This window comes from Hemiscyllium ocellatum, chromosome 35 (genome assembly GCF_020745735.1).
Source record: "Hemiscyllium ocellatum isolate sHemOce1 chromosome 35, sHemOce1.pat.X.cur, whole genome shotgun sequence".
NCBI classification, from domain to species: Eukaryota; Metazoa; Chordata; class Chondrichthyes; order Orectolobiformes; family Hemiscylliidae; genus Hemiscyllium; species Hemiscyllium ocellatum.
Window position 1 is genome coordinate 13,099,660 of NC_083435.1, and position 19,214 is coordinate 13,118,873.

Here is a 19,214-nt window from a genome sequence, read left to right on the forward strand (position 1 = left end):
TGCCTGCTCAAGTATAATAGAGTGACTTATTAGGCCATTCCAGTGGGCAGTTAAGTAGTGAGCTGAGGTTCCAGAGTCACATAAAAGCCAGATTGGATTAGGAGTCAGGAGTGTGATAGATTGCTCCCCATTTGCCTGGCTGAGTGCAGCTCCTACAACACTAAAGCTTGACACCATTCAGGGCATAGCAGTTCGCTTGGTTGGCACCACATCCACAAGCATCCACTCTCCACCAGTGCTGCTCAGCATCTTTCAGACCTATGACCACAGCCATCTGAAAGGACAAAGGCAGCAGATACATGAGAATACCACAACCTGCGTGTTCTCCTCTAAGCCACTCACCATCCTTACTTGAAAACTTGTCGCTTATTCCTTCAGTGTCGCCGGATCAAAATTCTGAAATTCCCTCCCTGAGGATATTTGAATATATTTGCACGATAGGGGCTTGGCATGTTTCACAATACCATGAATGCACTTTCCTTGGCCATCAAGACTTGGCTTAGGATTCAAACTGGGTGGGAGCTCCTGGCTTAAAGGCAATGACTTTATCCATTTCATCTACAGTATCCCTTTTAGTTCATTTGTAATTTTTAAAAACAAAATTTGCCTTAAGATTTGCCACACACAAATACAGTGTCAAATAGATTTTATGTGGAACAGATTTTACGTGAAACGTGATAAAAACATAGTAAATAAACACAGGGTTAGGCCATTTTGCCCTTTGAGCCTCTTCTGTCATTCAATACGATAGTGGCTGATCATCCAAAGTAATACCCTGAACCTGCTTTATTCCCATACCCTTTGATCCCTTTAGCGCTAAGAACTATATTTAAAACCTTCTTGCAAATATTCAATGTTTTGGCCTTAACCATTTTCTGTGGCAGAGAATTGCACATGTTCACCACTATTTGGGTGAAGGCTTTTCTCCTCTTCAGTCCTAAACAACCGACCCTTAGTATTCTTAGACTGAGATCCTTGGTTCTGGACTCCCAAGTCACCGGGAACATCTTCCTTGCATTTACTCTGTCAAGTTTGTTAGAATTATATAAGTTTCTATGAAATCTGCATCAATGAAGCTGAGGTGGAGAGGGTAGAATGTCAAGTTCTTCGGAGTTATGATGACTAACAATCTGTCCTGGACCTCCCATTTAGATGCAATGGTCACAACAATGCCTCTTCTTTCTCAGGCAGCTTAGGGAATTTAGCATGTCCTCACCAATTTTTACAGATGCACCATAGAACCTGAGTACATAATGGCTTTGTATGTCAACTGCTCTGTCCAGGACTGTTAGAAACTACAGAAAGTTGTGTACACAGCCCAGACCATCACAAAAGCCAATCCTGCCATTCTTGGACTCCATCTACAATTCTCATTGCCATGAAAAGGCTTCCAAATTATCAAAGACCCCTCCCACCTGGTAACACTCTCTTCCACTAGAAAATATAGAAGCTTAAATATATACCAACAGGTTCAAGTTCAGCTTCTTCCCTGCTATTATTAGACTGCTGAATGGATTCTCTAATTTCCAGTCTAATGTTGCTTTTGTGCATCTCCTGTGCAGATATAACCTTGTATGCTTTGTTTTGTCTAAACACTCTATGATCTCTATGTCCTGTAAGATATGATCTGACTATACTGCTCGCAAAACAAAACCTTGCGCTGTCCTTCGGTACATGTGACAATAACAAATAAATCAAAGTCCTCTCCTTGCCTTCATGACTCATAAAACCTGGCACAGAGGGGATGGGTCAAGCGGCCAATTCCTGTGCTGTAAACACTATGCGATCCCATACAAACTGTCATTTCAACAATCATTACCTGCACAACAGGTAATAGAAAGAGGCAGTGAGCTGATGCTCCTGTCTGATAGTTCATTGAATGAACCTAAAGAACTGATGAAGAGAAAGACTTACGTTGGCAGCTGGGTTCTCTCCCACTCCACTCCCTCGACTCCAGGCATTGCCTCACGTTCGACCCTACCAGCACCAGGTGGTTGTTGCAGACATACTCCACCTTGCTGCCGATCATGTAATTCTCTCCAGATTTCCTGCCTCCAGCCGGGATCCCAGGATGAGGGCAGTATTGTGCTTTGAGAGTTTGGAAACATGATTAAAGACGAGAAACAACTCAGTAGCTAGCTAGCTAGCTTTCAGTTATTTTCAAAACCATGGCAGCAAACACACAAGGGAAAAGCTTCACCCTCCCACGCTGTCACCCCTTCCTCCTACACACCTCCCATTCATCAATTTCCAAAACAGTGAAATTTCATGGTGCAATCACTCCCAGCTCACCATGAAGGAAATGGCACCAGGAATTCCTAGTTTACTGAAGTACTTCAGTTAAAGCTCTTTCAATCTAAGCCGATAATTGTTTGAAGAATTGGAGGGTACTGTTGAAAGCAATATTCATTTAGGAGTACCAAGAGTCCCTTCAGCTTGTTCCTAGAACACTGCAATCAGTTTTGGGCATCCAATCCTAGGCAGGATATGTTGGCCTTGGAGGGAATGGATCAGATCTCACAAGGATAATACCTGGAGCCTGAGGGTTACTTTTCAAGGAGAGATAATGCAAACCAGGGTTGTGTTTCCTAGAATTTACAATGTTAAGGGGTGAGTTGGTCAAAGATTTCCAGATACTAAGGGAGATGCAACGGGGAAGATAGAGAACTTAGGGAGAGGGAATGATGGAATCACACCAAGAGGTATGACAGGGGAAACGAGAGAGTGTTGGGGTGAGTGAGAATGGGGAAATGTGAGGGTGGGAAAGAGGTTGGGATGATTGAGAGTGACGAGAGTAAGTCTGGGAAGATTGGGGGTATAGAGAATAATTTGAGGGTTGAGAGCATAGAAAGTGAGGCTTGGAGGATTGAAGGTGGGAGGTTGAGAGCAGGGAGAATGAGGTTGAAAGGACTAGGGGGAGAAATTTGGGGAACTGAAGTGTGGGGAGAATGTGGTTGTGGGAATTGAGGGTTGGTGAGAGGAAAAATGGGAAGAGTGAGGTTGGGAGGTGGCAATATGGTAAGACTGATGGTGGTAGAAATGAGCGGGGTAGAAAAGGATGAGTGTGGGAGGGGTTGATGTGAAGACGATAGAGTGGGGGGTATGGAGTTGGGGGAAGGATGAGATGTGGGCTGGAAATCCTGAAGATTGAAATAAATTATTTCTGCTGGTTGAAGTGTCCAGGATTGGAGGATAGGATCTAAAAATGAGAACCTGACCTTCCAGTGGTGAAAGTAGGAAACGTGTCACAAGAAGGGAAGGCTAAGTGGAATTCTATTTTGAAAACAGCAAAGCAAACACATCCAGTGATAGCCTAAGGGGGAACTCACATCCAGAGTTACAGCTAGTTATTGTCCCATTCCATCGCCCATTCTTCATACAGGTCCTGCTAACTGATCCTTGAAGCTTATATCCATCATAGCACTCGAAATAAACAGTTTCCCCGATAGCATAGGAAAGGTTCTGTGGTCTGATCATTCCATCTTCGAGTACAGGCATTGGACATTGAAACTCTAGAGAGACGAGAACAGGTTAGAAAGGTTGAATGGTTTGGCATTGACTTCAGGGCTTGAGGAGAACAGAGACAAGGGATTTCAAAAGACTCCTGTGAGGAGCGAGTGAGCTAAGGAGATCAGTGAGTCACAGAACAGATACAGGACAGAAGGAGGCCATTTGGCCTGTTATTCTGATTCTCTTGCGGAGGCAAGAGCAACTTGGCCAACCTATTCCCTCTCCTGGGAGATTTCCAGGGAGGTGCAATCTTTGAGTTTATTGATCGCAGGACATGGGATAGTGACACACAACTTCAGATTCCAACACAATTTCAATTCTGTTGACAGGTAAACTGAGAATGGCAGAGTTAGTCTTAAAATAGTGCTCAGTTACAATCTTCTCAAGGCCAATTATTGTCTGGATGGGCAGTAATAAATGATCACAGGTCGTGAAAGAGTGAAACAGAAAGAGGAAGGAGAGAGGAGAGGAATAGAAAAGGAAGCTGCCTCACCTTTGCATATAGGTTTGGTGCGTCTGTAAGTGAGCCTGAACCAGTGCCCGCTCCTCGTACACTTTGTCTCTGACACTGGGTATGGGTAGGTGTGTTCTGGACACTGGAACCTCAGGATGCTGTCCACTGCATTACCATTCGATTTCGTCAGTGTGCCCCCAATAATGTGGACATTGGGATCACAAGTTACATTCTTTTCTTGATTGTCATCTTCTGCAATGAGATTTGTGAATGTAACTTCATGAATGGGTGAGGGAGAATGGGATAGGGAGGTGAAAGTTAGGATGAAGGAGGTTCCATCTTACTGTACTACTGCACGTTGACCTCAGAATTGGTCCGAAAAGCCATCCCAATGGGCTGAATAAAAGATTCTGATCATGATACAGGCTATTCAGCCTTGTTGTGGGCATGTTGGCTCTCTGTCATGGCAACTTAACTAGTTCCATTCCTTGCTTTTACCCATAGCTCTGTCAATCTTTCCATTCTGGCACTTAATCAACTCTATTTTGATTATCTTGATGTCAACACATTCTCAAGCAGTACATTCTCTACAAGAGGTTTCTCCTTGTGACACATTTGTTTCTTTTGATAATCACCTTAAATTTGTGCACTCTAGTTGTCTATCCTGCTAAAGGTGTATTATAACTAATGCTGCCCAGACTCTTCAGGATTTGAAATACCTTGATCAAGTCTTTACTTAACAGCTCCTGAGGAGATCAGGTCCAAAGTTTGCAATTTCTCTGTGTAATTGAAGCTTTTCATCCCTGGAACTAAACTGGTGTGTATTTTCTGTCCTCCTTCACTCTCCAAACCTGATGTCTATACAATGTTCAACACCTTTCATGATTCTCAAGACACTGAATCTATCTGTGTTGAAATGCAACAAGACCTGGACAACATCCATGTTTGGGCTAACAATCGGAAAATGATAAGAGAGCAAATTGTAGAGCCATTGGCAGAAATGTTTCAGGCCTTTCTGAGCATAGGATTAGTCCCAGGTGGCTGGAGGATTGCAAATATAGAACATAGAACATAGAAAAATACAGCGCAGTACAGGCCCTTCGGCCCTCGATGTTGCGCCGACCAAATCCTACCTAACCTACACTAGCCCAATAACTTCCATATGCCTATCCAATGCCTGCTTAAATGACCATAAAGAGGGAGAGTTCACCACTGCTACTGGCAGGGCATTCCATGAACTCACAACCCGCTGCGTAAAGAATCTACCCCTAACATCTGTCCTATACCTAGCACCCCTTAATTTAAAGCTGTGTCCCCTAGTAACAGCTGACTCCATTAGCGGTAAAAGGTTCTCAGTGTCTACCCTATCTAAACCCCTAATCATCTTATACACCTCTATCAAATCTCCCCTAAACCTTCTTTTCTCCAATGAGAACAGGCCCAAGTGCCTCAGCCTTTCCTCATACAATCTTCCTACCATGCCAGGCAACATCCTGGTAAACCTCCTCTGCACTCGTTCCAATGCCTCCACATCCTTCCTATAGTATGGCGACCAAAACTGCACACAATACTCCAGATGAGGCCGCACCAGAGTCTTATACAACTGCAACATGACCTCAGGACTCCGGAACTCAATTCCTCTACCAATAAAGCCCAGTACACCATATGCCTTCCTCACAGCACTATTTACCTGGGTGGCAACTTTCAGAGATCTGTGTACATGGACACCAAGATCCCTCTGCTCATCCACACTACCAAGTAGCCTACCATTAGCCCAGTAATCCATCTTCTTGTTACTCCTACCAAAGTGAATGACTTCACACTTAGCTACATTGAATTCCATCTGCCACCTTTCTGCCCAGCTCTGCAACCTATCTATATCCCGCTGTAACCTGCCACATCCTTCTTCACTGTCCACAACTCCACCGACCTTTGTGTCATCCGCAAACTTGCTCACCCAGCTTTCAAGCCCCTCCTCTAGATCATTTATAAAGATGACAAACAGCAACGGTCCCAAAACAGATCCCTGTGGTACACCGCTAGTAACTGCACTCCAAGATGAACCTAGTCCATCAACTCCTACCCTCTGTCTCCTTCCAGCCAGCCAATTCCTAATCCAAACCTCTAATGCACCCTCAATGCCATACCTCCGTAGTTTTTGCATTAGCCTACCATGGGGTACCTTATCGAACGCCTTGCTAAAATCCATATACACCACATCTACTGCTTTACCCTCATCCACCTCCTTAGTCACCTTCTCAAAGAACTCAATAAGGTTTGTGAGGCACGACCTGCCCTTCACAAAACCATGCTGACTGTCCTTGATCACATTATTCCTATCCAGATGTTCATAAATCTTATCCCTTACAATTCTCTCTAAGACTTTGCCCACAACAGAAGTGAGACAGAAGTTGGCCTATAGTTACTCGGGCTGTCCCTACTCCCCTTCTTGAACAAGGGGACCACATTCGCTATCCTCCAGTCTTCTGGTACTATTCCCGTTGACAATGACGACATAAAAATCCAGGCCAATGGCTCTGCTATCTCCTCCCTAGCTTCCCAGAGGATCCTAGGGTAAATGCCATCAGGCCCAGGAGACTTATCTATTTTCATCCTTTCCAGTATTCCCAAAACCTCCTCCCTACATACTTCAAGGCCATCCATTCTAATCACTTGTGACTCAATATTCTCACCAGCAACAGAGTCCCGTTCCTGAGTGAATACTGACGAAAAGTATTGATTTAGTGTCTCACCAATCTCCTCCGCCTCCACGCACAACTTCCCACTATTATCCTTGACTGGACCGATACCTACCCTAGTCATCCTTTTATTCCTGACATACCTATAGAAAGCCTTTAGGTTTTCCCTAATCCTACCAACTAAGGACTTTTCATGTCCCCTTCTCGCTGCTCTTAGCTCTCTCTTCAGATCCTTCCTGGCAACCTTATAACTCTCAATCGCCCCAACTGAACCTTCACGCCTCATCCTTACATAGGCCGCCCTCTTCCCTTTCACAAGGGATTCCAATTCCCTATTAAACCACGGCTCCCTCACAAGACCCTTTACTCCCTGCCTGACTGGTACATACTTATCAAGGACACTCGATAGGTGTTCCTTGAACAATCTCCACATATCATTAGTGTTCTTCTCCTGAAGCCTGTTTTTCCAATCCACGCATGCTAAGTCATGCCTCACCGCATCATAATTTCCCTGCCCCCAGCTATAGCTCTTGCCCTGCAGTGCACACTTATCCCTCTCCATCACTAAAGTAAAAGTCACCGAGTTATGGTCACTGTCCCCGAAGTGCTCACCTACCTCCAAGTCTAACACCTGGCCTGGTTCATTACCTAGAACCAAATCCAGTATAGCCTCACCTCTTGTTGGCCTGTCTACATATTGTGTCAGGAAACCCTCCTGCACACATTGGACAAACACCGGCCCATCTAACGAACTCGAGCTATAGCTTTCCCAGTCAATATCTGGGAAGTTAAAGTCCCCCATAACAACCACCCTGCTACTTTCACTCTTCTCCTGAATCATCCTCACAATACTATCCTCTACTTCTCTCGGACTATTGGGAGGCCTGTAGAAAACACCTAACAGGGTGACCTCACCTTTCCTATTTCTAACCTCAGCCCAAACTACCTCATACGGCAAATCTTCCTCCATCGTCCTTTCCACCGCTGTAATGCTATCCTTGACAAGTAATGCCACACCTCCCCCTCTTTTACCCCCATGTCTGACCCTACTAAAACATTTAAAACCCTGGAACCTGCAACAGCCATTCCTGCTGTGACAATGCTGTTTGAAATATAATCCAAGAAACGACAGACCTGTCAGCTTGACATCAATAGTGGGAAAGCTGATGGAGTGCATAATACGGGATAAGGTAAAGACACACTTAGAGAGAAAACAAGTTAATACTTGACAGTCAACATGGCTTTGTCAAGGCAGGTGATATCTGACAAATTTAATTGAGCTGTCTGACCAGATGACACAGGCAGTGATGAGGGTGGTACAATGGATGTTGTACATGTGGAATTTCAAAAAAATATTTGATACAGTTGGTTAGCAAATTAGAAAGGTTTGGGACTGGTAGATTTTGCAGCATGGTGGCTCAGTGGTTAGCATTGCTGCCTCACAGCACCAGGGATTCGGGTTCAATTTCACTCTTGGGAAACTGTGTGGAGTTTACACATTTTCCCTGTTTCTAGCGGGCTTAGTCCAGGTGCTCTGGTTTCCTACAAAGACATGCAGGTTAGGTGGATTAGCCATGTTAAATTGCCCATATTGTCCAGAGATGTATATGTTAGCTGAATTAGCCATGGGATATGCAGGGATGGGTCTGGGTAGTATATGGCCTGGTTCCATGTTGTAAGGATTCTAGAAGTTCGTTAAAACATAGGAAACAGAGAGTAGGTACAGATGGGCATTTCTCAGATTGAAGTTAACTTTAAAATGGTGCTTGCCAAGGATCAGTGTTGTGACCCTTGTCCCTTTCTGATTTATGTAACTGATTTGGAAATGGGTGTTGAAGGCAAAATCTCTGAAGTTGCAGATGAAGCGAGGGAAAATAGTGAGTTGTGGGGATGGTGCTGAGTGACGTCAGGGGGAAATTGACAAGTTGACCAAATGGGCAGACATCTGGCAGGTGAATTTTGATGTAGGGAAATGTGAAGTAATGCATTTGGTAGAAGCAATTTGGAGAGACAATCTAGGCTCAAAGGTACAATTTTGAGGGTAGGACAGGGGCACAGGGACCTTGGGGTTCATGAGCATGAATCTCTGAAGGTGGCCAGGCAAGTTGAAACAGTTGTTAAGGTGACATGTAGGATCCTTGAATTTATAACTAGACAGTCATACTTTCAAGATTGTCAGCAAGAGAGCTAAGAGTGAGATGAGGAACTTGTTTACTCAGTCGTTGGGAGTTGAAATGCACTGCCTGGGAGAGTGGTGGAGACAGATTCCATAGGAGGGTTCATAAGAAAGGCTGGATAGATATTTAGAAATGATAAATTTAGAGAGCTGTGGATGTAGGGATGGAGAATGGGACCAGCTTGGTAACTGTTTTGGGAGCCAGAAGGTGTCAGTTCTCCTGAGTTTCTCCAGTGCTTTGTTTTTCAAGGCCATGTGTGTGCTGTATAACATCATTCCTGCATGTACTGTGTCAGTGTCAAAGCTTGTGACTATAGTGGGAGATGCTTTGAAGTACATTGCCAAATTATGAATTGTTTTTGCAAGTTGGTGTGTTGTTACGATCTCTTTTTCAACAAGATAATTCAATGGGAAGAAAACTGCAGCTCCTCAGTGCAGTAATAGTGACTATGGAACTGAGTCATATGGTACACAAGAGATTTTTCAACCTATCAAGTCTACACAGAAATCAAGAACAACAAAAAAATTATCAAATGTTGTAAAAGCCTATTTTTTTCTGGTGTCCTTTAGGGAGGATAATCTGCCATCTTTACTGGGCTGGCTGACATGTGACTCCATAACCACACTAATGTGGTTAACTCTTCAGTGCCTCTGTTTAGGCCCAACAGTGCAGTTAGTTCAAGGGCATTGCAGATTGGCCATAAATGCAGGCCTCACAAGCAATTCTCATCTTGTGAAAAGGAGAAAGTTAAAAATGAAAAAAACACTCAACAAGTCAACTATACCCTGTTCTTCTTCAAATAGAATCATTGCATTTCTTATGTCCACCTGAGAGGCCAATGGGGCCTTGATTTAGGCTTAGATTAGGTGTATGTACCCAGTTGTTCTGGCTCAATGATGATAACATCACACATTAGACTAGGGCTCTTGCGGCACAGTAAGTGTCCCTGCTCTGAACTAGGAAGTTCTGGGTTCAAGTCCCACCTTCTCCATAACTATATGTATTAACATCCCTGAACAGGTTAATTAGGGGAAAAAAATCAGCTTTTAATGCTGTGGATAAAATGTTCGCCAGAATTCAGAGAAGGGTCATTTAGCAGATTTCTGGGATGTTGCCAGGGTTTGAGGATTGGAGGTAAAGGCTGTCGAGGCTGGGGCTGTTATCCCTGGAGCATCAGAGGCTGAGGGGTGGCCTTATAGAGGTTTATAAAAACATGGATAAGATAAATAGACAAAGTGTTTTCCCTGAAGTTGGGGGAAGCTTTCAGAATTCAAGGGCATAGTTTTAGGGTGAGAGGGAAAAGATATAAAATGGACCTAAAGGGCAACTTTTTCACGCAGAGGGTGTTATGTGTATGGAATAAGCTGCCAGAGGAAGTGGTGGAGGAGGGTACAATTACAGCATTTAAAAGGCATCTGGACGGGTATATGAATAGGAAATGTTTAGAGGAATATGGGCCAAGTTGGATTGGGTTAGGATAACTGTTCGACATGGATGTGTTGGGTCAAAGGGTATGTTTCCGTGCTGTACATCTCTATGTCTGTATGACATCTATGACAGAGTGGATTTTGAGGAGGCATTTTCTGTCATGAGGAAATGTAGAATTCAGGAGGTGCCCTTTCAAAATAAGACTGAGATCAAGAGATGAAGAGATTCTCTCAGAGTGATGTCAGCTTTGGAATTCTTTTCCTGCAATGAGCAATGGATGCTGGGTCATTGAATTCCATTCCGAGTTGGACAGGTTTTTTGATGAGTGAGATGTCATTTGTGGACGGCACGGTGGCACAGTGGTTAGCACTGCTGCCTCACAGCACCTGAGACCCGGGTTCAATTTCCGACTCGGGCGACTGACTGTGTGGAGTTTGCACATTCTCCCCGTGTCTGCGTGGGTTTCCTCTGGGTGCTCCGGTTTCCTCCCACAATCCAAAGATGTGCGGGTCAGGTGAATTGGCCATGCTAAATTGCCCGTAGTGTTAGGTAAGGGGTAAATGAAGGGGTATGAGTGGGTTGCGCTTCGGCGGGTCGGTGTGGACTTGTTGGGCCGAAGGGCCTGTTTCCACACTGTAAGTAATCTAATCTAAGTAATCTAATGTCATGGCTTACGTCGGAACGGTAGGAAAATGGAGGTAAGGAATAAATCAGATCAGCTAGGATCTTAAATGGTGAAACAGATTCAAGGGCTACTCCTCATATTCATCTTATTAGCCTCTGGAGGGCCTTGCCCACTGATGTGATGAATTCTGACTTTCTTCAAGAAAGTCTTCAAGATCAACTGGCTTTTCAGTGAAAGCACATGATCTGCTGACTGTTGGCAGTCACTGGAGTGGAATTTCTGTATTTCCTTTCCAGCAGATTACCTGGCCCAAGTGTGACAGTATAAGGGGGAAGAAAGAAAAGTGAAGCGCAGAGAGTAAAAGAGGGGAGGAGCTGAAGGGAGAGGAGACGAATAGGGAGAAGTAGAAGGTAAGTGGGGAACAAGGGAAGGGACAAAAATAGAGGGGGAGAGAAGGAGGGAAAAGGGAACAAGGATAGAGGAAGGGGAATGAGGACCAGGGCGACTGAATGTGGAAGAATGAGTGAGAAGAGAGAGAAGACGACAGGGTGAAGGAGAATGGGTGAAATATAAAGGACAGGGGAGGAGGAGACTATGTTAAAGAGATGTAGAAGAGTCCTGATGAAGGGTCCTGACCCAAAATGCCGACTTTCCTGCTCCGCTAATCCTGCCCGAGCTGCAGTGCCTTTCCAGCTCCACTTCTTACTGATTCTGAGTTTAGCTACTGCTATCCTTAATATCTCCAAATTGCTGGAAGAGAAGACCTCTCTCTCTCATTCTGTGAATTCAGTGTAGGTCCGAACTACTTTCTTTTAATAGGATCAGACTCTAAGGAGATCCCTCCTTAATCCTGTGTAATTCATTGGGTAGCACTGTCACTTCCAGAATTTCTTCTGAGTGTAGTGAATCTGTGGAATTATTTACCGGAGGGTTGTTGAGGTTGACTTGATAAATACATTCAAGCTGAGATAGGCATTTTTAATCAGTAAGGGAATCAAGAATTATAAGAAAAAGGTAAGAAAGTGGAGTTGAAGATTATCAGATCAGCCATGATATTATTAAATGGTGGAGCAGGCTTAATGGGCTGAATGGCCTGCTCCTATTCCTACATCTTGGCTTTGTAGAGGTCAAAAGGCTGGGAGTGCCAGTCCACCTTTGAAAATATGAGTGCATAATCAAGGCTGACACTCCAAAGCAATGCTAAGAGTGCTACACTGTCAAATAAGTTATTCCAAGTTAAACCAATGCACCAGCTACCTCCTCAAATGGGCCTGAAAGATGCCATGACTCTGTTTCAAATGGGAGCAGGGGAGTTCTCCCAGTCGTCATACTTCCCCTTAACCAAATAACTGCAAACTACTGTGTATGCTGGAAGTCTGAAATAAGATCAGAAAGTGCTTGAGAAATTCAACAGGTGTGGCAGTATATGTGGTGAGAGGAAAAAGAGTTAACATTTGGAGGCCAGTATGTCTTTTTCTGCCATATTAGACTCAAGAAGTTAACTCCGTTTCTCTGTTCAAAGACATGCTAGACCTGCTGAATTTCTCCAGCACTTTTGTTTTATTTGTTCTCTTCAATCATTAAGATAGGTGATGTAGTCATTCACCTAATTTCTGTTTATGGGAGCTTGCTGTGCACACTATTAACCAGTTGACATTTGAAGTAACTGTGAAGGTCGCTTGAGGTCACTGAAGGAGTTGATAAATGCAAGCCCCTCTTTCTGATGAAAAAGTGAATCATAGAATGATTCAGTGATGGCTTAGGACTGGAATATGCCCTGGCAAGTTGCTTCCAAAGATAAATGGTCACCCCTCTACAGTCTCAATGCATTCTGAAATCAGGAAAGATGGAACCCCCAAGTTGCTAATCGCAGCCTGACTCTGTTAGTCCATCACTTACCTTTTGCACCTGCCAGAAAAGGAAGGCAAAAGATGAGGAATCGATACAGCTTCATTCCCGAATCCTGAGGAATTTGAAAATGCTCTCAAGCTTCCGTGGATCTATATGACACTGAATCCTGATTCCACGCATAGGTACTGATGATCAACTATTGAAATTCTAGGCTGTTCATTAACTGCAGGGTAAACAGGGAATCAAAACAAAACTGGAGACGCCTTGCCCTTATTTTTTTGAGGATGAGTTTCTGAGCTAAAGTTCATTCTTTATCTTCCTTCGTAATATCTACCCTGCTGATTTCCCATCAAATCATCAGTGTTAGTGAACATTCACTGTTTGACAGTAATTGATCCATGAGGTAAATGTCCCCTGGTGTAAGGATCATTGTTTTGTCCTGATTTACCCAGTGTACACAAAGCAAAAATAATTGGAGTTACAGGAAAGTGTGCATTGCCCAACCATTGATTGCACAAAGCAGGCAATGGATGCCAATTCTCTTTCTTGATGTTTGCTTTCAGGATTTGGGAATTGCTGACAATGCTGGCATTTGTGGGCATTCTGATAAAGTAGTAAACTGAGTTGCTTTTTGCAACATTAAAGTGAGAGCCCATGTCTGTCTGGAGTTGTTGGCCAGCCTAGAACAAGATGAGATTCCCTTTCCTTCAGGACATTGGCAAATGGAAAGTTTTTTTTAAAGGTAGCTTGGTGATCATCTCTGCTGAGTAAAAAATGAGGTCTGCAGATGCTGGAGATCACAGCTGCAAATGTGTTGCTGGTCAAAGCACAGCAGGCCAGGCAGCATCTCAGGAATAGAGAATTCGACGTTTCGAGCATAAGCCCTTCATCAGGAATAAGAGAGAGAGAGCCAAGCAGGCTAAGATAAAAGGTAGGGAGGAGGGACTAGGGGGAGGGGTGATGGAGGTGGGATAGGTGGAAGGAGGTCAAGGTGAGGGTGATAGGCCGGAGTGGGGTGGGGGCGGAGAGGTCAGGAAGAGGATTGCAGGTTAGGAGGGTGGTGCTGAGTTGAGGGAACCGACTGAGACAAGGTGGGGGGAGGGGAAATGAGGAAACTGGAGAAATCTGAATTCATACCTTGTGGTTGGAGGGTTCCCAGGCGGAAGATGAGGCGCTCCTCCTCCAGCCGTCGTGTAGTTGTGTTCTGCCGGTGGAGGAGTCCAAGGACCTGCATGTCCTCGGTGGAGTGGGAGGGAGAGTTAAAGTGTTGAGCCACGGGGTGATTGGGTTGGTTGGTTCGGGCGGCCCGGAGGTGTTCTCTGAAGCGTTCCGCAAGTAAGCGGCCTGTCTCACCAATATAGAGGAGGCCACATCGGGTGCAGCGGATGCAATAGATGATGTGTGTGGAGGTACAGGTGAACTTGTGGCGGATATGGAAGGATCCCTTGGGGCCTTGGAGGGAAGTGAGTGTGGAGGTGTGGGCGCAAGTTTTACATTTCCTGCGGTTGCAGGGGAAGGTGCCGGGGGTGGAGGTTGGGTTGGTGGGGGCACAGCCCAGATGGCCTCCTTCTTCAAGGACCGCAGATTCCCCCCAGACGTGATCGACGATGCCCTCCACCGCATCTCCTCCACTTCCCGCTCCTCCGCCCTTGAGCCCCGCTCCTCCAACCGCCACCAAGACAGAACCCCACTGGTTCTCACCTACCACCCCACCAACCTCCGCATACAACGTATCATCCGCCGCCATTTCCGCCACCTCCAAACGGACCCCACCACCAAGGATATATTTCCCTCCCCTCCCCTATCAGCGTTCCGCAAGGACCACTCCCTTCGTGACTCCCTCGTCAGATCCACACCCCCCACCAACCCAACCTCCACCCCCGGCACCTTCCCCTGCAACCGCAGGAAATGTAAAACTTGCGCCCACACCTCCACACTCACTTCCCTCCAAGGCCCCAAGGGATCCTTCCATATCCGCCACAAGTTCACCTGTACCTCCACACACATCATCTATTGCATCCGCTGCACCCGATGTGGCCTCCTCTATATTGGTGAGACAGGCCGCTTACTTGCGGAACGCTTCAGAGAACACCTCCGGGCCGCCCGAACCAACCAACCCAATCACCCCGTGGCTCAACACTTTAACTCTCCCTCCCACTCCACCGAGGACATGCAGGTCCTTGGACTCCTCCACCGGCAGAACACAACTACACGACGGCTGGAGGAGGAGCGCCTCATCTTCCGCCTGGGAACCCTCCAACCACAAGGTATGAATTCAGATTTCTCCAGTTTCCTCATTTTCCCCTCCCCCCACCTTGTCTCAGTCGGTTCCCTCAACTCAGCACCGCCTTCCTGACCTCTCCGCCCCCACCCCACTCTGGCCTATCACCCTCACCTTGACCTCCTTCCACCTATCCCACCTCCATCGCCCCTCCCCCTAGTCCCTCCTCCCTACCTTTTATCTTAGCCTGCTTGGCTCTCTCTCTCTTATTCCTGATGAAGGGCTTATGCTCGAAACGTCGAATTCTCTATTCCTGAGATGCTGCCTGGCCTGCTGTGCTTTGACCAGCAACACATTTGCAGCGATCATCTCTGCTGAGGCCAGTTTTTCATTTGATATTTATTTAATTAACCTTTCCAACTGTCCTGATGAGATGTACTTGAAACCTCAACTCATGACTCAAACTTGATTACTAAACCAGTATCATAACCATCATAGATGACGTCAGGCTTGCAATACAACCTTCTTGTAACAACACCTTCTATTACAATTTCATCATTACAACCTCTCATTTGATTACACTTTTTCCTACAATCTCTCAAATTATTACCACTTCTCCTTTTGTTGCAATCTGAAAATTACATTGTCTGCTCCCACTCATTACAAATATAAAGTGCTTAAATATTTGGTTGATAAGGGGTGGATTGACAGTCAGCATTTTTAACAGTGGTCATGTCATTCTAATCAAGTTGAATTTAAGAGTTGATAGGAAAATAGAAACATAGGATAAGGAGTGGTTCAAACAGATCAGGGCTGATCTTCAGCCTCTCCATCGTCTATATCTTTTGCAATCTGTCCATTGCCATCTTTAAAATATTCAATGATTAAGCATTCATGGTCCTCTGAAATTCACCACCCTGAGTGAAGGAATTCCTTAACTCAGTCCTATTAGACTATAAAACAAGAACAGGAGTACGCTTTTTTGCCCGTTTGAGTCTGCTCCTCTATTCAATAGGATAATGGCTGATCCAGTATTCCTCATGTCCACTTTTCTGGCTTTTCCCCAAAACCCTTGCTTCCCCATGTCCTGAAGTAAAGGGAATCTATATATCTCAGCCTTACATATCGATAAGGATATCCATACTTGAATGCGGCAAGACGTTCCAAAGACGCTCAACTTGCTGACAAAAAATTTCTTCTCAGTCTTAAATTTTCACCCCTTTACTCGAAGACTGTACTTTCTTGATCCACTCTCCCTTGAGAGGAAACATCCCCTCAGCATTAACCCTTTCAAGCCTTAAGATTCCTACATGTTTCAAAGAGGTCATCTCTCATTCTTCTAAATTCTAATGAGACTGTCCTCCATTGGTTCCTGACCTCCCAGCCAAGAGAGACATCTTTGCTGGATCCACACAATAAAACTTGTACATGTGTTAATGTGATCATCTCTCATTCTTCTGACTATAAGCTCAGGTTCCCTAATCAGGTCAGAAATAGGGTAGGTAAGGGAGTGCCCATGGATGTTATGGTTGACTTCTAGAGTGTATTTACCAACATATCACTCTGGGATCATTTGGGAAAATTACAGGATACATGAGAACAATCGACAGAATGTGGTAGTTGGGTGTGCTTAGCGTTTTGTATTGGGACCCAAACCATACCGCCATACTTAATAATAGATGGGAAAAGGAGTAGAGGGTTGTATCATGGAAGGGTTACAGCATATTCATCCCATTATGCATGTGCTGGCTCTCTGCAAAAGAAAACCACTTAGCCCCTCTCCTCCATCTTTTTCCACCGAACTTGCATTTTGCTTTCCTATTTACATATATAATTATTTTAAAAGCTTATCATTGAATCTGCCTTCATCACACTTCTCTTGCATTCCGGATCCTAATAATTTGCTGTGCATAAAAAATTGTTCTTCGTGTCACTGTAGTTCTTTTGCTTATTACCTTAAATCTGTGCCCTCTGGTTCTATATCTGTTCAGTAATACTTTCTCCAAATACTTTGTCCAGATTCTTTATGACTTTGAACACCTCTGTCAAATCTCCCCTCAACCCTCTCTCCCCTAAGAAAAATAATCCCAACCTTCCGACATAATTGAAGTCTCTCATCCCTGAAACTATTACGAATGTCTTGCCCATCCTCTCTGATACCTCAACAACTTGAAAAAAGGGCAGTGGCCCAGAGCTTGAGACAATGCTTCTTTTTCTGCACATCCTTGTTAGCGGATGACAGTAATTTTGAAACCACAGTCAGCAGTGCATGTGGGGTGAGAAATCCCCAAAGGGACACAAGAAGACCAAGAGAGCAAGGACATATGTGGAACTCAAGATGGCACAGTGGGCGGTCACCTACTTCAGACCAAAGGACGCTATATCAGTGTACTGTTAACACTCAAAACCGGTCAGCTTCAGGGTTGGATTGGCTGTATTTCAGGTCAGTTACTTTGAGCAGTGGTCAACCTGTATCCAGTGGGGTCAAGGGTCACTTGCTGCACAGGAATGATTATACAAAGTAGTAGCAGTAGTCCATTCAGTCTTTCCCATAATTTGACAAGATTTTGGCTGGTGTTTGTGTTTCTACTCCAACATTCCCATCTACCTGGCAACTCTTGCCTTGCTGTAAAATAATCTATCCACCTCCAAATATTTTTAAAACTCATGAGGCAGAGAATTTTGAAGTTACAAAGCCCTCTCAAAGAAGGGATTTCTTCTCATCTCTGCCTTGATGGGCAAACCTAAAGTTAAAATGGTGCCTGCTGATTCTGAACTCACCCACAAAAGGAAACATCTTCTATTATGTCCACCTTGTTAAAGTCCACCGCTGTTTGTCGTTTTTATAAATAACCTGGATGAGACCGTAGAAGGATAGGTTAGTAACTTTGCGGGTGACACTAAGATCAGTAGTGTTGTGAACATTGCAGAAGGATGTTGTAGGTCACAGAGGGACATAGATAAACTGCACAGCTGGGCTGAGAGGTGGCGAATGGAGTTTAATGCGGAAAAGTGAGGGGTGATTCACTTTGGAAGGAGCAACAGCAATGCAGAGTACTGGGCTAATGGTAAAATTCTTGGTAGTGCAGATGAGCAGAGGGATTTGTGTCCATGTACGTAGATCCCTGAAATTGCCATCCAGGTTGATAGGGTTGTTAAGAAGGCATACTGCGTGTTAGCTTTTATTAGTACAGGAATTGAGTTTCAAAACCATGAGGTCATGCTGCAACTGTACAAAACTCTGGTGTGGCCCAACTTGAAAGTATTATGTACAGTTCTGGTCACCGCATTATAAGAAGGATGTGGAAGCTTTTAGAAAGGGTTCAGAGGAGATTTATTAGGATGTTGCCTGAAATGGAAGAAAGGCTTGAGGGACTTGAGGCTGTTTTTGTTGGAGAGAAGGTTGAGAGGTGACTTAATTGAGACATTTAATATAATCAGTGGGTAGATAGGGTAGAAGTGAGAGCCTTTTTCCTCAGATGGTGATGGCTAGCATGAGGGGGCATAGCTTTAAATTGAGGGGAGATCGATATCGGACAGATGTCAGAGCTAGTTTCTTTACTCACAGTAGTAGGGGCGTGGAACGCATTGCCTGCAACAGTAGTACACTTGCCAACTTTAAGGGCATTTAAGTAGTCATTGGATAAACATATGCACGAAAATGGAATAGTATCGGTTAGATGGGCTTCAGATTGTCCCACCAACCTGTGAAACCATCGAGGGCCAAAGGGCCTGTAGTGTGCTGTAATGTTCTATGTTCTAAAACAGTTCAGAATCTTACACATTTCAATCAAGTGACCCCTCACTCTTCTAAACTCAGATGAAAACAAGCCCACCCTGCTCAACGGTTCCTCATGAGATAAGCCGCTCATTCAAGGTACCAATCCATTAACCTTCTCTGCATATCCTGCTGCAGTTTCTAGCCAAATTGTTGCATTAATTAACTTTAATTAGGCGAACTTTTTTTTAAAATGCCACATTTGAAGAAGTCCAATATTTGGAAAACTCTGGTTTAAAGACAACAGGTTCTGAGAGATTGTACATGCTCCATTCTCACCAGTTAGAGACTAAGAAAGGACAATAAATGATCAGAACAAATCAAAAGCTGATGGCACTAAATGGAAAGAAATGCTATTTCAGCCTTGGTCAGATACCCACCTACAGTACCTGAATTTGTCTTTGGTTAATTCATTATTTAATGTGGACACCACTGGTTTATTTCCCTGTCTATGACAATGAAAAGCTGGAA

General features: G+C 44.5%; 1 protein-coding gene across 1 annotated transcript in view; it reads right to left on the reverse strand.

Moving 5' to 3' along the window:
• Window positions 1-12,847, reverse strand: part of LOC132832720 (complement factor B-like) — a 57,184-nt gene extending 44,337 nt beyond the window's left edge. The window contains exons 1-4 of the mRNA XM_060850830.1: window positions 12,793-12,847; window positions 4,004-4,216; window positions 3,330-3,512; window positions 1,915-2,088 (exon numbers count right to left, since the gene is read on the reverse strand). Of these exons, the coding sequence (XP_060706813.1) occupies window positions 1,915-2,088; window positions 3,330-3,512; window positions 4,004-4,216; window positions 12,793-12,847 (625 nt within the window). The remainder of the gene's footprint in view (window positions 1-1,914; window positions 2,089-3,329; window positions 3,513-4,003; window positions 4,217-12,792) is intronic.
• Between the last annotated feature and the right edge of the window lie 6,367 nt (window positions 12,848-19,214).